At 32.8% G+C, this 20,475-nt stretch overlaps 1 protein-coding gene across 5 annotated transcripts in view; it reads right to left on the bottom strand.

Moving 5' to 3' along the window:
• Nucleotides 1-1,319: 1,319 nt before the first annotated feature.
• The window catches only part of LOC106883961 (transmembrane protein 245), a 503,944-nt gene continuing 484,788 nt past the window's right edge, over nt 1,320-20,475 (bottom strand). For all 5 annotated transcript variants that reach the window (XM_052966323.1, XM_052966324.1, XM_052966325.1 and 2 more), the window contains one exon: nt 1,320-10,297. In XM_052966323.1, coding sequence (XP_052822283.1) covers nt 10,255-10,297 — 43 coding nt within the window. In that variant the 3' untranslated portion in view covers nt 1,320-10,254. The remainder of the gene's footprint in view (nt 10,298-20,475) is intronic.

Raw genomic sequence — 20,475 nt, 5'->3', positions numbered from 1 at the left:
GTCACTCATTTTGTGTTTTGCAATAAATATAAGACTTACACAAAACTATTCTTTTTTTTTTCTAAGGAAGTTCTAGATATTGGTTCCTATAATGGCAAACTGTGTACAGTAAAGCAATAAATCCTGACAAGCCACAATTGCAATGTTGTTTCAATTCCTTTACAAAGACGTTTCACTTCATATCAGCTATGTATTTTGCTTTTTCTTTTTTCCTTACAACTCAATAATGTTTCTGCAAAAGGGCAATGTTCAAATTTGGCTGACATCAACTTTGTCTTTTAAACTTCAAGGCTCACCAAAATAAGTATCAAGTCAGTACTGGGGTTGATTTAATTGACTCTAATCTCCTTGAAAATTTTTGATCCTGTATCAATGTTAGAAATTATAAGGGGAGTGAATGGCAGAATCAATGGAGCATCAGACAAAACACTTTTGTGATATTAGGTTGCTTTACTATGATTTTATATCCATCCAAGGTCATTTAAATAAGTACCAGAAAATATTCATCGATTCACTCACTACAAATTTGCAGTATGCCTTGTGTTTTTTTAAAACAATTGTTCTTCTTATAATAAAGATGGCGAACAGACAGAGCCATTAGCATGCCAGGCAAAATGCTTTGTGGTATTTTGTCTGTCTTTATGTTCTCAGTTCAAATTCCACTGAGGTCAACTTTGCCTTTCACCCTTTCAGGGTCGATTAAATAAGTATCAGTTACACAGTTGGGCAGATGCAATTGACTTAATCTGCACTTGTGACTAAAATTTGAAGTTAATATTATTATGCTAGTGGAGAACAGGTAAGGTGGAGTGTTAGACAAATGACCTTGTGGTATTTAGTTATGTCTCTTCATACTTAGTGGTTGATTTTTGCCTTTCCTCATCTAGCACGAAAATAGATACTGATACTGGGAATGATTTAATCAGCTATGCTCCAACTTCTGGCTCTGTCCATTTATGAAACCATTATTATTTAGAAACAATTCTCCACCCCCTCTCTTCCTCAAATTCTTTTCATTCAATAATCTCTTGTAGTAGCATTTCAATGTCCCTTTCTTCTCAAAGTCAGTGGAATACTTCATGCTTCTGATCCTCACATTGCATAATATGTGCAAACCTCTTTTTTGCTTCTTTCTTTGCTAGGCAAACAACAGTCAGTTTTCTCTATGATAGAGATGTGAATTGTATAAAAGAATTGCAAGGTTATAAAAGTGAGATTTATGAAACACTTAGTAGTCTTGATTGTTAACAACTCAGTTAATGATAAACAGGGTTAATAAACACAGATTAAGAAAAGGGAATCAAGTCAAACAACAGAAATTTGCGCAGTCAATATTTTTTTTATAAACATGTGCTTTTACACAGAAATTTACATTTGAACAATTTGTTAATATATATATATTATATTAAAGCTTGTGAAGATAAAAATTAGAAACACAGCTTCATCTGTAAGCTAAGGCATCAAATAATCATACAGGATTGATTCAGGGACATTAAAAAGCAAAATTATAACATTCCTTTTTATTTATTTCAAAACAGACAGCATACACTTCAATTATAAATATTTCTGAAACATGCACTGAAAAAATATTTTAAAAAATGCAAAAAAAAAAAAATCACAAAGTAGCAAAAGAAAATATAGCAAAAATAAGTCTAACATTTATCACATTTCCAAGCTTTTCTCATAGTTTACAATAAGATAATCTCCTATATTTTCCATTTGAGGATTTTACGCCCATCACCTGCCACCCCACCTCAAAAAAAAAAAAAAAAGCAAATGAGAAGGAAATAAAAGACTTCACAAGAAATCAGTGATTATAGGATAATCTACCTCACTACTGTTTCATTCTTCAATGAAGAAAAGAGACTAGACTTGAAGAAAAAAACAAAAGAAAATCGATAGAATCGTTAAAAATGATTAAAAACCATTTGAAAAGGAAAAAACAATCAAGTATCCGATAATTTCTTAGCTATTTTCTAATGTTTTGATATTGGCTGTTATTGTCTGTGTGTGCACTTCAACTATTGAATGTCTTTTTATCAATTAATGTATTTTCTAAACTTTAGCTATATTATATTTTTCTAACTCTTTGATTTCACATTGACTCTTAGTTTTTACCAAATTTATAACAGTCTAAATAAAGAATGAGCCTATGTATTTGGTTAACCTGTGAGAAATAATGACCAAATCTCCATCAAATCTCACTACGTATTTGATTATGAAGTCCTACAAAGTCCAAAAATGGATTATATGATTACAGATAAGATAGCTTTGATCATAGATCTGCTCATTCAGGACCAACCTAGGGCTAAACAATAACAACAACAATTCTAAAGGACATTTTCATTTTTCTTTTAATTGGGTATGGAATCTAGCACCTTTGGTTTCATAGCTAATGTGAAACTGAACACTTTTGTTATAATATTTCTAATAATACAACGTATGTTTCAATCAGTTTTGAAAATAATCCAAGAATGTGGAGGGAATTAATAAATTAAGAAAAAGTCATTGTTAATCTGATGCTTGGAAACAACTTAGCAAACATGTTCCTACATAAAATTATAATGGAAGATTTAATATAAATATAATCATTTTAAAAAGGTGGTTTTTGTATCATAGAAACAGGTAGTCTCCGGTGGGTTGATACAAGGATTAATATAAAAAGGATTAAATTGTTTAAAATCTTGTACTCATGATCAGAATAAATGGCCAGCCATTTTTATTTCTGAATATAACTTAAGTTGATGGAAATAAATTTATAATATAAATGAATCTAGCAGAGGAAACTGGTTAACACTTTCGTTATCTATCATTTATCTGTGATGTCAGAATAGAGAAAAGAAAAAGGAACATCTAACTTTTCACAGCCACACCTAAGTAATTAATTCAAATGGTTGGTGCACCCTCCCAACCTTATGTCAATACCAACAACAACAATGATGATGAAACAACAAACTTGTAGTTTATTTACTATAAAATATTTTCTAGACAACATTTCATTAGTTAAAAATAATCTGTCTCTGAGATCATATCAAAGCAATGAGGTTTTAGTTAGTCAATAAAAAAAATAATATTTATGAATGATATAAAATATAATTAGTAAGTTTGCCAATATTTTAGCCAGATAACTTGATAATTTTGAAAGCTTCTAACAATATTGATATGATAGTAAGAAACATATCTATTTTACTTTATTTTGGAATTGGTAGATTAGAATATAAAATTTATTATTTTTTTAAAATTCAGAGTGGTTCAGTATTTCAGATATGTTTTACTAATGTATATATCTATGATTGTTAAGTAGACACACTATTATTATTATTATTATTATTATTATTATTATTATTATTATTATTATTATTATTATTATTATTATTATTATTATCATCATCATTATTATTATTATTATTCCAAAGAAATTACTATTATGTATTTTCAGTAATTTCATGTAAGTTTTTACTGCAATATCAGCTGCAATTCTGTGTTAGTAAAGTGTATGCAGCATTGTCATTTTGGGAAATGGGAAGCTAGTTTTGTGTTACATCTATAATCAGGGTTTGTTTTGTTTTCTGTATTGTTGTAGTTGTTTGAGGAGTAGACACTATAATAGTGTATTGATAAATTCTGAGTGGAATCTGTCAATCTGTTTCAATTTCCAGTTCTACATTTGTCTTTGTGAAAGGCATGATATCACCACTTCTCATTTATATCTAAGGCTAGATATCTAATTAAACATTTTTTAACAATATTGTTGTTGTTGTTATTATTATCTCAACATTTTAATGCAAATTTCTGCTGCACTATCAGGTATACTGCCAATGTTCCTGAGGTGTGTGCAGCATTGTCTTCTGGAAATGTAGAATAGTGTTTATATAATACATCAGGTTTTCTTCGTTGTGAGATTAATACAGTTGTTTCTGGTGTTGCATTAGTGTTTTGTCTGTTGTGTAGAGTAACTATGAGTTGTATTATAGTGTTGAGTATTGATTATGTAAGAGTGTGTTTTGCATTATTCTATTGGCTGGTGATCATGTAGATCTTGTGTTGTGTGAGCTATATTGTTATATTCAGTAATGATTGCATAGAGTACATTTTGTGTCCTACTTGAGTTGTGAACTGAAAGTGTCTTGCATAATTTATGAGCTGTGTCTAGCAGGACTATCTTTAGACAGTGTGTAAAGCAATGAGTTCTGGTATCATTTGTATGTTTCTGTTCATATTTTTTGTTTATCATGTCTAGTCTCCAACTATTATTATTGTTTTCACTTTCATGCCCTACGTCCTACTTGTTTCATTTTCAAGCCCCTTGTATTGTGACATTTTCTCACCCTCTTTTCAGATAATGTTTTGGTCAGAAGGGACTGAGATATCAGAAAACAGGCATTTTTGCTCCAGTCCTAGATAATTGTGTTTGGACAGTTTTCTTCAAACATCTTGTCAGTCTAGACAAGCATATTTCAAATGATTGTGATCAAATTGTTATGTAACATGTTTAATCCATTTTCATATCAAACTGTTTGCATATTACACAGTATACAAAGCTGCTGACTTGATTGTATCAATGAATATACCATGACTTGGCAAGAACTGGGCACCACAGATGATGTGGTCAATGAACTTGTATTGATTGAATAGCCTTGACTTGATGTTAACATCTTTCTTCATTATTATGTTAACATAATTATTTGTGGGTAGGTAATTTCTGTTTTTGACTTTCCACTCTGGCTTACTTCTCTTTTGTCAAGTCTTGTGAGGTGTTGACCATGAATTGTTTTTATGGTTATATTTTCTTCTTCAGAATATTTTTAAAATTCTGTTTGACTTTTTCCCTTACAACCTTTTTTATTGTTTTATCTAAATCTTTTTATTTAGTAATGGTTTGGTAATTAGTACTTTTTTGTTTCCTTATATATAAAAGTTTATATTTTCTTTGTTTCCTTATTACACAAATCAATTTCTTTTTGGTAGCTTTGATAGTTTCTTAGTATTTTACTAGTCCCATCAGTTTTACTCTGAAGTAGATTTTTTCTATTTGTATTAGATCCATTTCCTTAACTACAGGGTAAGAAAATGCTATCTGTATCAGCTTTGGATGTGATGTTTCAGTTAGCATGTTTGTTAATGAAAGCAGAACTAAGCAGAATATTACAGGAGAAAAGGAATCTCCTGAAGAAGATTTCATAAGAGGTTTTCTCTTCTTATGGGAATAGGGGTGGTTTCAATTATCTTCTCCTTGCCTTTTAGTGATATGGTTGTTTTCATTCATTTTGGCATTGCTTGGTTGACATAGGTTGTTAGTATTGGAGCTGCTTTATGTATTTAGTGTCCTCAGCATCCAAGAGTGCAGTTACTGAGTTTTATTATTATTATTAAGAGGCAGTATAAACATATAGAAAGCTACCATACTCTGTGATATGCCAATCCTTCAACATAGGGAGATTAAGGTTCATCAGTCCAATATTGTTTTGTTAAGGACTACCAGGAAAAGAAGTGCCTCCTATTCAAAACTTCAGTCCCAGCAGACAAAAAATATCACTAAATGAAGTGGAGAAAATATCCAAATATAAAATATCTAGAAACAAAGGTAACTAGAATGTGAGAACTGAAAATAGGACAACTTGTACAATAATAAGTGCCCTGGGAAGGGTTAAAAATACTTACAGATAAATACCAAGACTTACGTACACAGCATACAGAAAACAACACCACCAGGTAGAACACACATCTTATAAAGAGTAATTAACACAACAGAAAACCAAAACACTGCAAATACTCAAGATGTACAGAGAAAGTAAAAGTAAAAATAGAACTACTGAGTAGCAGTAGTAGCAATAGTAGTAATAAAAATAATAATAATCTTTTCAATTTTTGATACAAGGCCAGCAATTGAGGGGTGGGAAAAGTTGATTACATCAACTCCAGTACTTGACTAGTACTTATTTTATTGACACTGAAAAGCAAAAATCAATTTTGGGAGAATTTGAACTCAGAATGTTGAAAACACAGAATTACTGCTAAGCATTTTATTTGACATGCTAACAGTTCTGCCAGCTCAATACCTTAATAATAGCAATAATAATAACAACAACAACAACAATGACAGTGATAAGAATAAAAACAACTTAATGCAGTTTAAAAAAGTACTAGCTCCCTCAGAGGTTTATCAATTTCAGATCTGCAGGGGGTCTTTTAATTGGAAGAAACATAAAATTTCTTTTTATTAAGCAGACAATAACAATAAATTTACACTCTATGTTTATTCATTCTCACTATGTGTGTGTCTGTGTACATGTGTGTTTGTGTGTAAATGAATATGTGTGTATGTGTGTGTGTCTGTGTACGTTGGTGCATAGGTTTATGGGGTGAGTGTGTGTCTTTTTATATATATATATATATATTTGTGTGTATTTGTATATGTGTGAGATGTGTAAGTATGTGTGCATGTATGAAAGGGGGAGGCTGGCGTCTTTGGTAATGCACTTAACTAATACTAGAATATGAAAAAAAAAAAAACTGAGATCAATGGTGAGGTAGTAGAAAATGGCAGGGATTATGATTTAATTGTTTGCTGTTTCTTACAACAGACGTAAAAGAGAAACATACACCTGTTTGGACACAAATAGCCATCAGCTAAAATGAAAGACAGATGGAATAACACAGGAAAGAATTTCAATTATATATGCTGCCATGCAGAAGGAAGTGTGTGTGTGTGTGTGTGGGGGGGGAGAACAAAACAGAACTGAGGCTAGATACATTTTAGCTATCCTAAAGTTATTTTTAATGAGATGCTAGCTTAATGATTATATATGTTTTCAGATATTTGGTAAGTAATTTTAGTCTTAACTGTATATGATAAAAAAGAAATAATTTCTCGAGAAATATCTTGGTATTGATTATATTCTGAAAAAAATTTGTCATTCTACAAATATCTGAAATAGTCAAGATAGGTTCCAGCAGGAAGCAGGAACAAATCTATAAAGGTATATTACAGCTTAATGATGTAGTTTCAAAAGATGATGTAATCTGGAATTTTTCAGAAAGTTCTAAAAGGAAATAAGAAAATGGCTACAACAGCAGAATTGGAGTTTTATTCAACTGAGCTGTTTGATGACATTACAATTTAAACTTGTTTATTGAACAGGTAGAAGATCAAAGATTAAATTAGATTACCTTTAATGATAAATTAATGGCAGATTAGATCGAAATAACATTAAAGGAGTTCTGATAAATATATTAATGAAGGAAAACAGGAAAGCATTTTACTAATATATTTTTTATATTATTTCCCTCTCTCTTCTTTAAGTAAAGCTAATTGCAGACCTAAATTATTTTTCAAAGCAAATGTATTTTACTTTGGCATTTAGAATAAATACATAGTAAACAAAAATTCAGAAAGAAATTGACTAGTTTATCATCTTCAGTATATATATATTATCAATTATTTAAAAACATAATATTGGAATATTTTTAAAATGGAAAAAACACATTATTTATATTGTCGTCGTCGTCATCATTATTATTATTATTATTTTTGGTAGTGGTTGCAGTAGTAGTAGTAGTTAGTATTAGTACAATATAAGTAGTATAAAAAAACATTTTGCAACACAACAGAAGAAAACTGATAAATAATTTTGATAGAAAAATTACTGAAAAGTTAGTTAAAAAAACAAACAAAATTTATCAATTTCTATTGAAGAAGATCAATAAAAACCTGAGGATAATAAAATACCAATAATAAAATAATTAATTTAGTGAAACTTATTTAAAACAAAATTATCTAATCATGTTTATTTTCGTGATCAAAAACGTATGTTTATATCAGTTTTGGTTATTCCTCCAGTTCATGGTTATCTTGGTAATTAAGGATCAATTGAGGTAGTTTTAATTTCTATGGTAACCATCTAATTGAACTGGTACCAGATGTTCTGGTTTAGCTTTCTATCTGGTACCAGCAAGGGAGGTCTGAGACAGGGACACAGATGACTGATAGTTCTATATCCCCATCTCATGGTACAGGTGAGTTGAAAGGATTATGCTTGGAAGAACAGTTTCACATTTATAATGGATTTGGTTTATACTTTAATAATGTTTTCATTTCACCTTGGATTAATCTCACAAGATGCTTCTAGTAGTTTTGCAACCCGATGGTCCAAAATTCTCATCAGGCCACTGATTATGAGATCTGGTTTGTACTCAGCTGGGTATTTCAAAGTGATTCCCACCCCAGTACCTACTAGATATTCATTGGTGATATGGCAAAAACTGTTGCTCCCAGCATTACCTGGCTCTACCCACATAATAGATACATATAGAAAAATGATTATGTATAACATTATTGTACATACTCATTGGTGAGTGTGTGTCTGTACATACACACACACACACATATATATATGTATATATCATACATGGATGCTTGCATATGCTGTCTTTTAACAAGTGAAGGATGTTGTAGATTTAATTATTATTGTTATTGACATACATTGATACACAGAATAAACTTTTATGAATAAAAATATATGAAAATGAAGTTTATTAAAAAATATAATAGAGTATTAAATGTCATAAATTTGAATTTAAGGTCAATCAAGGCATTATTCTAAAACTAATTTTAATAAAATCCAGTAATATAAAAAAAAATCACGATAGAGTTCTTAATACTAGAGCTGTGATTCTAAGAAGAAAGTAACCTAACTAGAAACATGGTCATCATTAAGAGTAGCTAAGTTTCACTATACTTCTACTATATCTATGGGAGTGAGTCAGAAAGCAATGCAATTTTAATTTCCATTACTTTCTGACACATCCTCTTAGATTTAATAAGACAACTTAATTTGGTGACTCTGAACTTCTATAATAAACCTTGTATGATTGACCTTATTTGGTTTTAACTTTTATATTTAGCTGATGATAGTACATCTATGATTAGTTTTGTATAACAGAACAAAATGAAAACAAAAAACAATGTTCTCAGCTTTATGTAGGAACAAATCCATGGGGATGGTTCAATTGGAAGTTTTGATAAAATTGTTCCCTGCTCAGAAGAAAATGTCGGTAGTGAGCTATCTTTGTTTTCTGCATAGTTTAAATTGTCTTGAGATTCCACAAGAAATATTTTGAAGGAATATTTAAAAAACAGATAATACATTAAATGTTTGTGAAATGATGCTGGGTGGGGGTGCATTATGTCATCAAAATAGATGTATGGATCATATTAAATTTCAGTTAATTTTTTCAAACTTAAAAAATAATCTAATGATTTAGCTGTGTGTGTCTGAGTGGGCATGTGTGTATTTGTAACAAACAAATAGATAAGTAGAGAGAGAGAGAAAGAGAGAGAGAGAGAGAGAGAGAGAGAGAGAGAGAGAGAAAAGAGAATAATCACAGAAATTTTAAAATTTATTAAAAATAAACTTAAATTATTCAGGTATCAATTTTCTTGTGAGAAATGTTTCAAATAAGCAGCAAGCAGAATTGACAAGCCTTTTAATCAAAATTTAGAAATAAATACATGAATTAACCAATTTTGACAGAATAACGAAATTTTACCTGCCAAAATTTCTCTTGGCAACTTTTCTAGGTACTTGGCTTGCCATTATAAAATATTTCCTTTTTTTCTTAAAATTTCATACTTAATGTATTTTGTTGTTGTGTGTCTGAAACCAACAAAATATTCATTCTGTTTCTTTACTAAACATTTTTTAAGTGTATTTGTGTGTGTGTATGCATGCATATGTGTTTACATATAGGGAGGAAGAGAAAGAGATAAAATAGTGGAGAGAGAGAGAGAGAGAGAGAGAGAGAGAGAGAGAGAAAAAGATTTGTAGGTATGTGTATGTGTGCACAAGTAATGGAAAATTTTGTAAAACAGCAAAATATTCATAAATAAAGCAAGAAAGAAATTTCATCGAAGAAACGTTAAGCTTTGATATCGTATTCTTTTGGTCAGACAAATACAATTGTTTTCTTTGCTTTACCTAGCTGTAATGTGAATAGAAGACTTCCAGCTAAGGAGAAACTTATTTTTTCCTTCTTCAGTACATAGGTAAAGAAGATCAAGAAAAATATTTTGATGTTCTCCTGTTTTCGTTTCTGCTTCAAAATTGATCAAACAATGGCATTTTAAAGAACCTTATTACTTCAGTTCACAAGCAAGCAAAACATGTAGGTAGAAAAAAAGAGTAAGCAAAGAAGATACATCTATTATTTCTAACAAGCTTCAGTTAGAAAGAGATAAAGCAGCAGTGTAGAATTTTAGTTAGATTTGTAGGCCATCACTGGGTCTGTACTGAAAGATCTGAAATGGAAAAAAATAAAGGGAGAGTTAGACATAGATTTTAGACCATAATTTTACATTAGACAATAAGTATACATGTTTATTAATATTTTACATTAGACAATAAGTATACATGTTTATTAATATTTTGATATATTAGACCATAATTTTATCTATTGGCCGATTATCTTTTATTGTTTACCTTTTACTTGTTTCAGTTATTGGACTGCAGCCATGCTGGGGCCTTGAAGAGTTTAAGTGAACAAATTGACCCTAGTACTTATCGTTGAAAGTGTAGTATTTATTCTGTCAACCTCTTTGCTGGAACTGCTATTTCATTGGGATGCAAACAAACCAACACTGGTTGTTAAGTGGTGGTGGAGGACAAATACACACATAAATAACAGTCTTCCACATAGTTTCCATCTACCAAATTCACTCATGAGGCTTTGGTTGGCTTGGGGTTATAGGAGGAGATACTTGCCCAGTGTGCCATGCAGTGGGATAACTCAAAACCACTTGGTTGCAAAGCAAGCCTCTTAACCACACAGCCATGCCTGCATCTGTAGCCAACCAAGTGTCAGCAAACTATGGCCCACAAGCCAAATTAGGCCAATGGCCTCATTTTTATCTAGCCTGTCAACTTTATTGAATATATGATGTTGCATACAAAAATTCCTCTTGCAGAACATGTACTATGTGAGTTATGTTATTGAAATAAGAATGTCTTGTTTAAGATATGAACTGTATAGTGGAACTGTATTTTTGAACTGTATATAAAGTTGTGAGCCCTGCTATGGTTTGCATATTTTTGTATCATACCCAGTGTCCCAATTATTACTGGAACACCTTTTACCTTCATCCTGCTCATTTCAGTTTCAAAATCCTTGTACTTTATTAGTTTCTCAACTTTTTCCATGTGCATCCTGATTTTAGAATAGGCCTGCTGCATCCCTATGTGTTGTAAAATTAGCACCTTAGCATTTAAACCAGCTATATAAGGCTCAAATATTCTACCTGTTTTATGTTAAAACTGGCCAGATCTGGCCTCTCCCACTCAACCTGCAATGTCATTCTAAAAATAAACAATCATATCATTGAAATCTTGAAGCTATGAGATAATACATGATTAATTTAAGACAATGCAAATAAATAAGCATTATATTTAATAGAGTAATCTGAAAGCTAAAGAGTTAAAAGGGTTCTCAAATTGAAGGGTATATTGCAGTAAAATACTGTCTGAAAAAGAAAAGGTCTAACACATGTCAGCATGGAAAAGAAGCTGTAAAAAAAACTCTATTGCTACTGATTTCCAGGTGATATATAATTTAGATCGGATGAAGATTTCTACCAGAGAACAAAGGTTCTTCATTTCTGTGATATAGACAGTTCATCTCAATCTCCTTCACTGTCTGGACAGTCATTGTCCCATATTATCATTGCTAGATTATTGGCATACGTTGGGTTTAGTATATGCTTAGCTAATGATGAGTCTCTATATGTAGTTGCTAAACAGTAAATTTCTTTCAAATTTCAACTTACTATCTTAAAAATATAAGAAGGGATGCATTAAATAATGATGTCCTAGATAAAATATGCATGAAAACTAAAAAAAAAAAAAAGATAAGATGGTTATGGCAGGAATTACTTTAATTACAGTTCTACTTGATTATGGCTGACCTGAAGTTAAACACTAACAGCAATTTCTCAGCTTTTTGATGATGATGATATAATTATTATTACTCCCCTTTTTTCAGGTTCTAATGCTAGGGATGTATTGTTATCATCATCATCATTATTATTATTATTATTAAGGCAGTGGGCTGGCACGCTGGACAAATTGCTTCACAGCATTTCATTTGGAGTTCAAATTCCGCCAATGTCGACTTTGCTTTTCATCCTTTCAGGGTTGATAAAATAAGTACCAGTGAAACACTGGAGTCAATGTAATTGACTAGTCCCCGCCCACAAAATTTCAGGTCTTGTGCCTTTAGTAGAAAGGATTATTATTATTATTATTATTAATGAGTGAGAGAGCAATGCATGCCATGAAAGTGACACTGGGGTACAAATATATGAAGCCCAATATTACCCATCATGACTACCCATCTGATAAAGGTACACCAGGCACATGTGTCACAACCATTGTGTGAGACATGGTGATCTCATATCAAGATAAAAAGCACAACATTATTATTATCATTATTACTTGTTATAAAGGGCTGTGCATTAGCAGAATCATTTCAGTATTGAACAAAATATCTGATGTATTTCTTCTGGTTATTACAATCTGATTTCAAATGTCATTGAAATCAACTTCACCTTTCATCCCTCTGGGGTTGATTAAATAAGGTATCAGTCTAGTTCAATGTAATGGCCTTATACCTAAATAAGAAACAATTATATTATAACATTCACATCAGGTCACTAATGAGTGTTACTGGTAATACATAATCCAACACAACCTGATCATGGTCTGGTCATCAGTGTCTAATCAAACCCTTCCATCATGCTTACTTGGTGAGAAAGGTTGCTTAGAAACCCAACAGCACAAAAACAATATCACTTAACAGGATGGATGAACCCTATATTGGGTTCATCCATCAATGGTCTTCACACTATTTAGCTACAGTGTGAGGACTTAGAAATTCTGGGTTAGTGTTTGGCATGCTGACAGACCAAGGGAATGGAACATTTTACCTTTTATCATTTCTTTGTTCCAGTCATTAGTCTGCAGCCATGCTGGGGCACTGCCTTGAAGAATCTTTTACTCAAACAACTTGACTCCAGCACTTGTTTTTGAAAGCCTGGTACTTATTCTATCAGTCTCTTTTGCCAACCACAAAGTTACAGAGATGTAAACACACTAACACTAGTTATCAAGCAGTAGTGGTGGGGGACAAACACACACACACATGCACACACACACACACACACACATGCACACACACACACACACATGCACACACACACACACACGCACAGGTATATGGTGGGCTTCTTCTAGTTTCCGTCTACCAAATCCACTCATAAAGCTCTTGTCGGCTTAAAGGCTATAGTAGAAGGCACTTGCCCAAACTACCATGCAGTGGGACTGAACCTGGAACCATGTGGTTGGGAAGCAATCTTCTTACCATACAGCCATGCCTGTGTCTTAACTTTTATTAAAGTGTGTCTTAGGAGAAGGCTGTACTGTGTCCACAGTTACACAAGTGGTATAACTGTGCGAGCAGTCAGGGCTTGGTAGCCTTGGAAGAGGGCCACATTTGAGGAAGGACAACTTCAAGCTTAAATCCTTACTGGCTGTGAGTGCCTGGGAAGAGACAAAGGCTGTGGGAGTCAACCTCAACAGTAAATGGGTTAGAAGAGAACTCAGGTCCTCTGACCTTATTCACCACAAATTTCTATTAAATGCACAAGGCCTGAAATTTGTGGGGAGAGGACTTGTCAATTACATCAATCCCAGTGTTTCACTAATACTTAATTTATTGACTCCAAAAGGGTGAAAGGCAAAGTTGATCTCAGCATAATAATAATAATAATGATAATCGAAATCGTGATGGCACCTGCGCCCAGCGTCGCCTTTCTGGCACTTGTGCCCGTGGTATGTGTAAGGACTTTCGAGCGAGATCGTTGCCAGTGCCCCTGGACTGGCTCTTGTGTGGGTGGCACATAAAATACACCATTTTGAGCGTCGCCGTTGCCAGTACTGCCTCATTGCCCTTCGTGCCGGTGGCACGTAAAAACACCCACTACACTCTCTGAGTGGTTGGCGTTAGGAAGGGCATCCAGCTGTAGAAACTGTGCCAAATCAGATTGGAGCCTAGTGTTGCCATCTGGCTTCACTAGCATGGAAAGCGGACGTTAAACGATGATGATGATAACAACAATAATAATAATAATAAAAATAGTAACAATAACAACAACAACAATAATAATCATAATAATAATCATAATAATAATAATTATTATTTTGTTGTTAATGCTATTACCATTGTTATTGCTAGCGGTGATATTGTTTTTCTTTTTCCTATAACATCTGTTCAGTTTTCTCTGAAGAAATCTATGCAATGTTTGAGTCAAATAAATGTTGAATACAAACTATAAGAAAAAATATGCACAGATTAATATATATATATATATATATATATATATATATATATATATATAGAGAGAGAGAGAGAGAGAGAGAGAGAGAGAGAGAAAGAGAAGAAGATGGTGTTAAATTACAGCAGCTGATATCAGAAAGAATCCTTAATAAAATAATGGTAGAAAGATTCTATACAAAAATACAAATGAAAAATAAACATTGCCATTGTTATTGGAAATAAACAGAATTTGTATTATTCCAAATATACATGATGATATTCTTCAGTTAATAGAATTTCACTGTTCTAGAACTGACTTCATTTAGAATCTTGCTGTTAAAATAGCTGCCTCAATAACCAATATTTGTGTGATGGAAGATTTTTCAGAGTAAGGAGTAGAATAGTATTTATAAATTTTAAGTGAAGTTAGACAGTCCCACCACATATGTGATACTCCTCATGATGTTGATGTTGGTGGTACTACTTGCTGTTTTGGTGCTGCTACTATTGTTGGTAATAATGCTGAAGTTGGCAGTGATGGTGGAGTGAGGGTGGGTGTTGTGTATTTTCAGGGTTAGACATGGTATTTGTATTTTTATTTCAAAGGAAATATTGAATGCAGTAAAATTGAATTATATTTAGATAATTTTTCTTAGAGAAATAAAGTTTTTGTAAATATATTTAGGTATTTCTTCAAATTATTTTCGTATACAAAATATTGTTATTCTTCTGAAGCAAAAAGAAAGCAAAAAAATTACAGCTCTTTTTAGGATTTTTGCTGCAAAGTCATGACAACTCTGATAAACTACACTGGAATGGCTTCTTGGTGCTCTCTCCAGACAGATGTGAAGCCTAAAAATTTTGTAGGTAAAGGAAAATGAGTGTTGTGATGTTCATGCCTTTTTTTTAAAGATGCTACTGATGTAAATGTAGTGAAATTACAACAAAAGAAATTCAAACCTGGAACATGAAGCTAACACGTCATTCTATAGCATTGTCTACCATCTATATGCACAATCTACTTTATTATGAGTTTATGCATGTGCCAGTTGTACCTATCTCATCTTTCAAATAAACAATATATCTTTCTTTCTCTCTCTCCCCTCGCACTCTCTCTCCCCTCGCACTCTCTCTCCCCTCGCACTCTCTCTCCCCTCGCACTCTCTCTCCCCTCGCACTCTCTCTCCCCTCGCACTCTCTCTCCCCTCGCACTCTCTCTCCCCTCGCACTCTCTCTCCCCTCGCACTCTCTCTCCCCTCACACTCTCTCTCCCCTCGCACTCTCTCTCCCCTCGCACTCTCTCTCTGCTTTTAAGGATCATTTCTTAAGTATGTGTCACAACAGTATATCTGCTACTTATTCACTTCACTCTCTATTTTGGCCTACCTACCTACCTCTCTCGCCTGCCTGCCTGCCTATCTTTGCAATCCAAGAACTGGAGATTGCTATGAAATACCTAATAAACAAAAGAAATAGTGAATCTCTTGGAGCTGCAAGATGTAACTGAAAATGTAGATTATATCATATTTCTGTGGAAGACATCACACAGGTGATTAGAAGCTGCCCAAAGATGTCATCAAGGTACTACATTTCTATGTGACATGATGTTATTGCAAAAACAATTCACAATACCATTTGTAAAAAAGACTGTCCTGGAATAAATATAGGAAATCTCTTTGTTATTGAATATATACACAAACATCACAGGCTGGATATTGTTGTTTGGAGTAGGCAAGAAAAAGTATGTACTGTCATAGAGGTCAGCTGTCTTTTCTCAATTAGAAAGAAGCTAATTATGGACAACTGCTTTGAAACCTTCAGCTTCTATATCCAGATTATAAATTTACATTTATACCAATAATAATTAGTGCACTTGGTTTTGTGAGTAAATGCCCAAGTGGCAATTTGGATAAGCTAAGGTTTTCAGAAAATGAAATGAACCAACTCATATATTACAAATACAATCTGTAAGTGGAACAGTAAAAATATGCAAGACTTTTCTCAACTTTAAAATGCAACACTGTTTTTGTTATCTAAAAGGTGGTATCAAAAAACTCCCAGACTAGTTCTGTAGTACACCAACAGATGGCAGCACACACTTGCATGTGCAGTGAGAGCTAGTAGTGACCTTCGTGAGACAGTGTGCTGAATGACATCGCTGTGTTTACTTTGCAAGGTGTGAAATTTGTGTGTTTTGTGATCACATGTATGCTGTAGTCTATGATTTTGTCATGGACAGGAAGTTGGAACAAAGAGCCAACATGAAATTTTGCATTAAACTTGAGGAGTCTGCTACAGAGACATTGAGCATGCTTTGGCAAGCTTAGGCCAAGAAAGCAATGGGTTGTATGCAATGTTTCGAGTGGTACAGTTGCTTCAAAAATGGAAGAATGTCCCTGGAAGATGATGAGTGATTTGAAAGACCTGTCATGATCATCACCACCAGAAATGTGCAGAAAATTCACCAGCTTGAGGATCATCGGAAGACAATCAACGACATTACTGATGTTGTTGGTCTGTCATATGGGTCCATGCAGGTAATCCTAACATCTGAATTGAAAATGTGACATGTCTCTGCTAAGTTTATACTCTGCCTGCTGACCACCAAACAGAAAGGACATCACATCAAAGTCCATCAAAATCTCTGTGAATGTGCCACTGATGACCCATCCTTCTTGTCAAGGGTCATCACTGGTCGGGTCTACAGGCATGACCCTGAGACGAAGTAGCAGTCGTCACAATAGAAGAGGCCTTCATCTCCATGACCAAAGAAGGTACGACAGAGCCACAGCTCAATCAAAAGCATGCTCATCCTTTTTTCCGACATCCAAGGTATTGTGCATCAAGAATTCATCCCCTAGTGCCATCAATCTAGAGTTCTACAGCAAAGCATTTGAGGGAGGACATTCGGTGAAAGTGAGCAGGTCTGTGGAGCATGAAGAATTGGATTCTTTATGATAACAATGCACCCTGTCACTGAGCTCTCCTTACTCATGAATTTCTCACCAAAAACATGGTATTGCTTCTGCACTCACCCTATTCACCAGATTTAGCACTTGTGAACTTCTATCTCTTTTCCAAGATGAAAATGCAGCCCAAAGGTTGCCATTTTAACACTGCTGTTGAAATCCACAGCGAATCACAGAAAGTCCTCAATTCACTTATGGAAAATGACTTCCAGGCCAGATTCCAAAAGTGGTAGAAACACTGCGACCAATGTATTACTGCATAGAGTGACTATTTCGAAGGAGATGATGTTAAAACTTAGGTAAATAAGTTATTTTTTTTATTAAACATAAGTAGTCCAGGAACCTTTTGATATTCCAACAACATATATTCCAACAACAGAGCTTTGTATCTTTGTTAGAAACCAGTTCCTTCCTCAGAAGAAGAATTTAAACAGCTTAAACATAGAGAACAAACCATCCATCCATCCATCCATACATATATACATAGTGAGGAAACTACAGCTCATGTCTGCATTATAGATTTTCATTTAAATCTATTAGCAAAGGCATGCTGGGCTTGATTAAAGATTTGCTTAAAGGCCTCAAAATCCTGGGGTTTTCCAAGGAAGACCTACCTCTTTCAAATCCAATTGAATGGTGGTACCATGAATATTTCTAGAACGTTCTATTTGATTTTCTTGGAATGAGCACATGCACGCAATCATATGTACACATAGAATAATCATGCATATTTAAAAAGTAATCACATACATGTACACACATACATGCAGTAATATGTACACCCATTACATGAGTGTAAGTATATCCACCTATATGCCATAATATATGCACGCATTAACAAATTCACATATTCACAAATCTCTGGAACTGCCTTGACTTGCACACAGAAGTCTTGTTGTTATGTTGGTGGCTGGCTTAAATTCTGCAAAGATGAATTTCAATCTTAAAGAAAGAAATATATATCTCTTGACAAAACACTTTTTGTTAACTAACTGTATGCACTTAATAAATGTTCTTACAGTAATCAAGACAGGATAATGATTATACATCTAAATTCTTTACATGATATTGCTAAGATTAATGGGAAAATATAGTTGAACATTATTTTCTGTTTTGTGAAATACTGTTCTTTAAGTCTTTTACAACTTCCAACTTGTCACTGATCTGGTTTTCACTTACAGGCTGTCTCCAGCCATTGGCCTGGTTTTTGCTTATGAGCAAATGCTACTAGTCACTGGCCTGTGGCTCTCTACTAGTACCAAGATAACCATAAATAATTTAGACTAGTCATCAAAGGAGGATGTCAATATGTAGATCACTTTGTATGTGCTGACTTTATGTGAAGCCTGTAGAATCAACGATATATATATGAAGTGTACATATATTGAAGAATATGGTAATATGGCATGTCAAAATAATTGCAATAATTATGTTGTCATAATACAATTGGAAAAACAAAAAAATAGAACCATGAGTAAAAAGCATATGCACACAAAGAAAGACATGCATAACACAAGAAATTCCACTTTTCAGTGCATTACAATGAAACTGAGAGAATATTAAATGTATATATGCATAAATATATGCACACATATGTAAACATTATAAACATGCATATAAATCAAATAGATATAATAAGAAACTATTATATTTGTGTGTGTGTAACTATGCTCCTGTTTTAATTTTTATATGGCAAATTTTTCATATTTCCATATTAGTACTTCAAGTTTTATTTGTTGTGACAAGCTTCCTAACTTCATCAATGATACAAGACTCTTCTGGTCTTATCATTTGGATGAAAGGGTATTAGTGATGGTTGTTATTGCTGTTTTTTTATTATAAAGAAGAATCAGAGAAATAAAGTTGTGTCTACATTTTTCATTGGTTATTGCTGGACTTTAACACTTTCTGTCTGTTGATGTCAGGTCTCTTTCAGTTATAAGGAAATGGTTTGGTTCTAATGTCTATCTAATGTTTGTTTGTTGCAACAATGTGCTTTTGGTAATATTTTGTGTTTTATTTTGCTGTTAATATGACTAATCTTGATTTCTTTTAGTACTTTAGTATTCTATATAAGATAATTGTGATGTCATTTTATGTTGTTATAGCATGTTGCCGACTGACCATAGATTTACAAGATAATGCACACATTATGTCATGCAATACAATATAAAACTTGATAGAAAACAATACACCATTAAATATGATGTATTGTTAATATATTTAGTTAATACTCGAGTCAACAAATACTAATTAGGTTTATATTCTTTATCTCCTTGAAGTCATTCTCATATGATATGGCGATATAATATTCTATATAGCATGATGTCATTCAATACATTAAATACTTCTTGAATAGTTAAAAGATAGTGTGGGTGAATGAAGAGGGTATTGGATAACCAGTAAGAAGTTAGAGGTTTATATCCAATCAACATTAAATTATGTCAATAACCAAAACACTTAACTCTAATAAGGCCCAGTCTAACAAGCTGTAAATAGTTACCAGAGAGGAGGAGCTACTTATCATTGTTGGTTTCCTAAATTTTGCAAATTGGTTAGTTAACTTGCAATCATGAATTCTCTGTTCAGCTACTCAAAGAAAGCAGTCCAGTAGTCAGTCTCAGATCAGAAAAAAAGCAACAGTCATAGGTACTGCCCACACTCTCTTTACTGAATTTTATATACAAAAAGAAAAGAAGCAGAAACCACTAATTGATGAGTTACATTAGGTTTAGACTCTGCTCTTCTAATTACTGGCTGTGTGTAATGATTAAACTCTTCATGCACAGATATCACCACCAGGTAAACATATATCTCAGTTACAGCTGAGAATCAGTCATATTATCCTGCTGGTTGTAACCATTTCACTTCAGGTCATCTCTGATCAAGCAGACCTAAGATCAAAGATATTCCTGCTGTGATTATCTTTTTGCATAGCTAACGCTATATTTTTCACTGTGTCCTTCCTTTTTTTTAGATAATTAAATGTTGTTTTAAGAAATTTATTTATTATTTCTGGCAAATATTAGTATTTGATATGAATTTAGTATTTGAAAGATTATATATATATATATATGTATATATATATATATATATATATATGTATATATATATATATATATATATATATATATATATATAA

The sequence above is a fragment of the Octopus bimaculoides genome, chromosome 3 (genome assembly GCF_001194135.2).
Source record: "Octopus bimaculoides isolate UCB-OBI-ISO-001 chromosome 3, ASM119413v2, whole genome shotgun sequence".
Lineage (NCBI taxonomy): Eukaryota > Metazoa > Mollusca > Cephalopoda > Octopoda > Octopodidae > Octopus > Octopus bimaculoides.
This window is presented reverse-complemented; position numbering and strand designations above follow the sequence as displayed.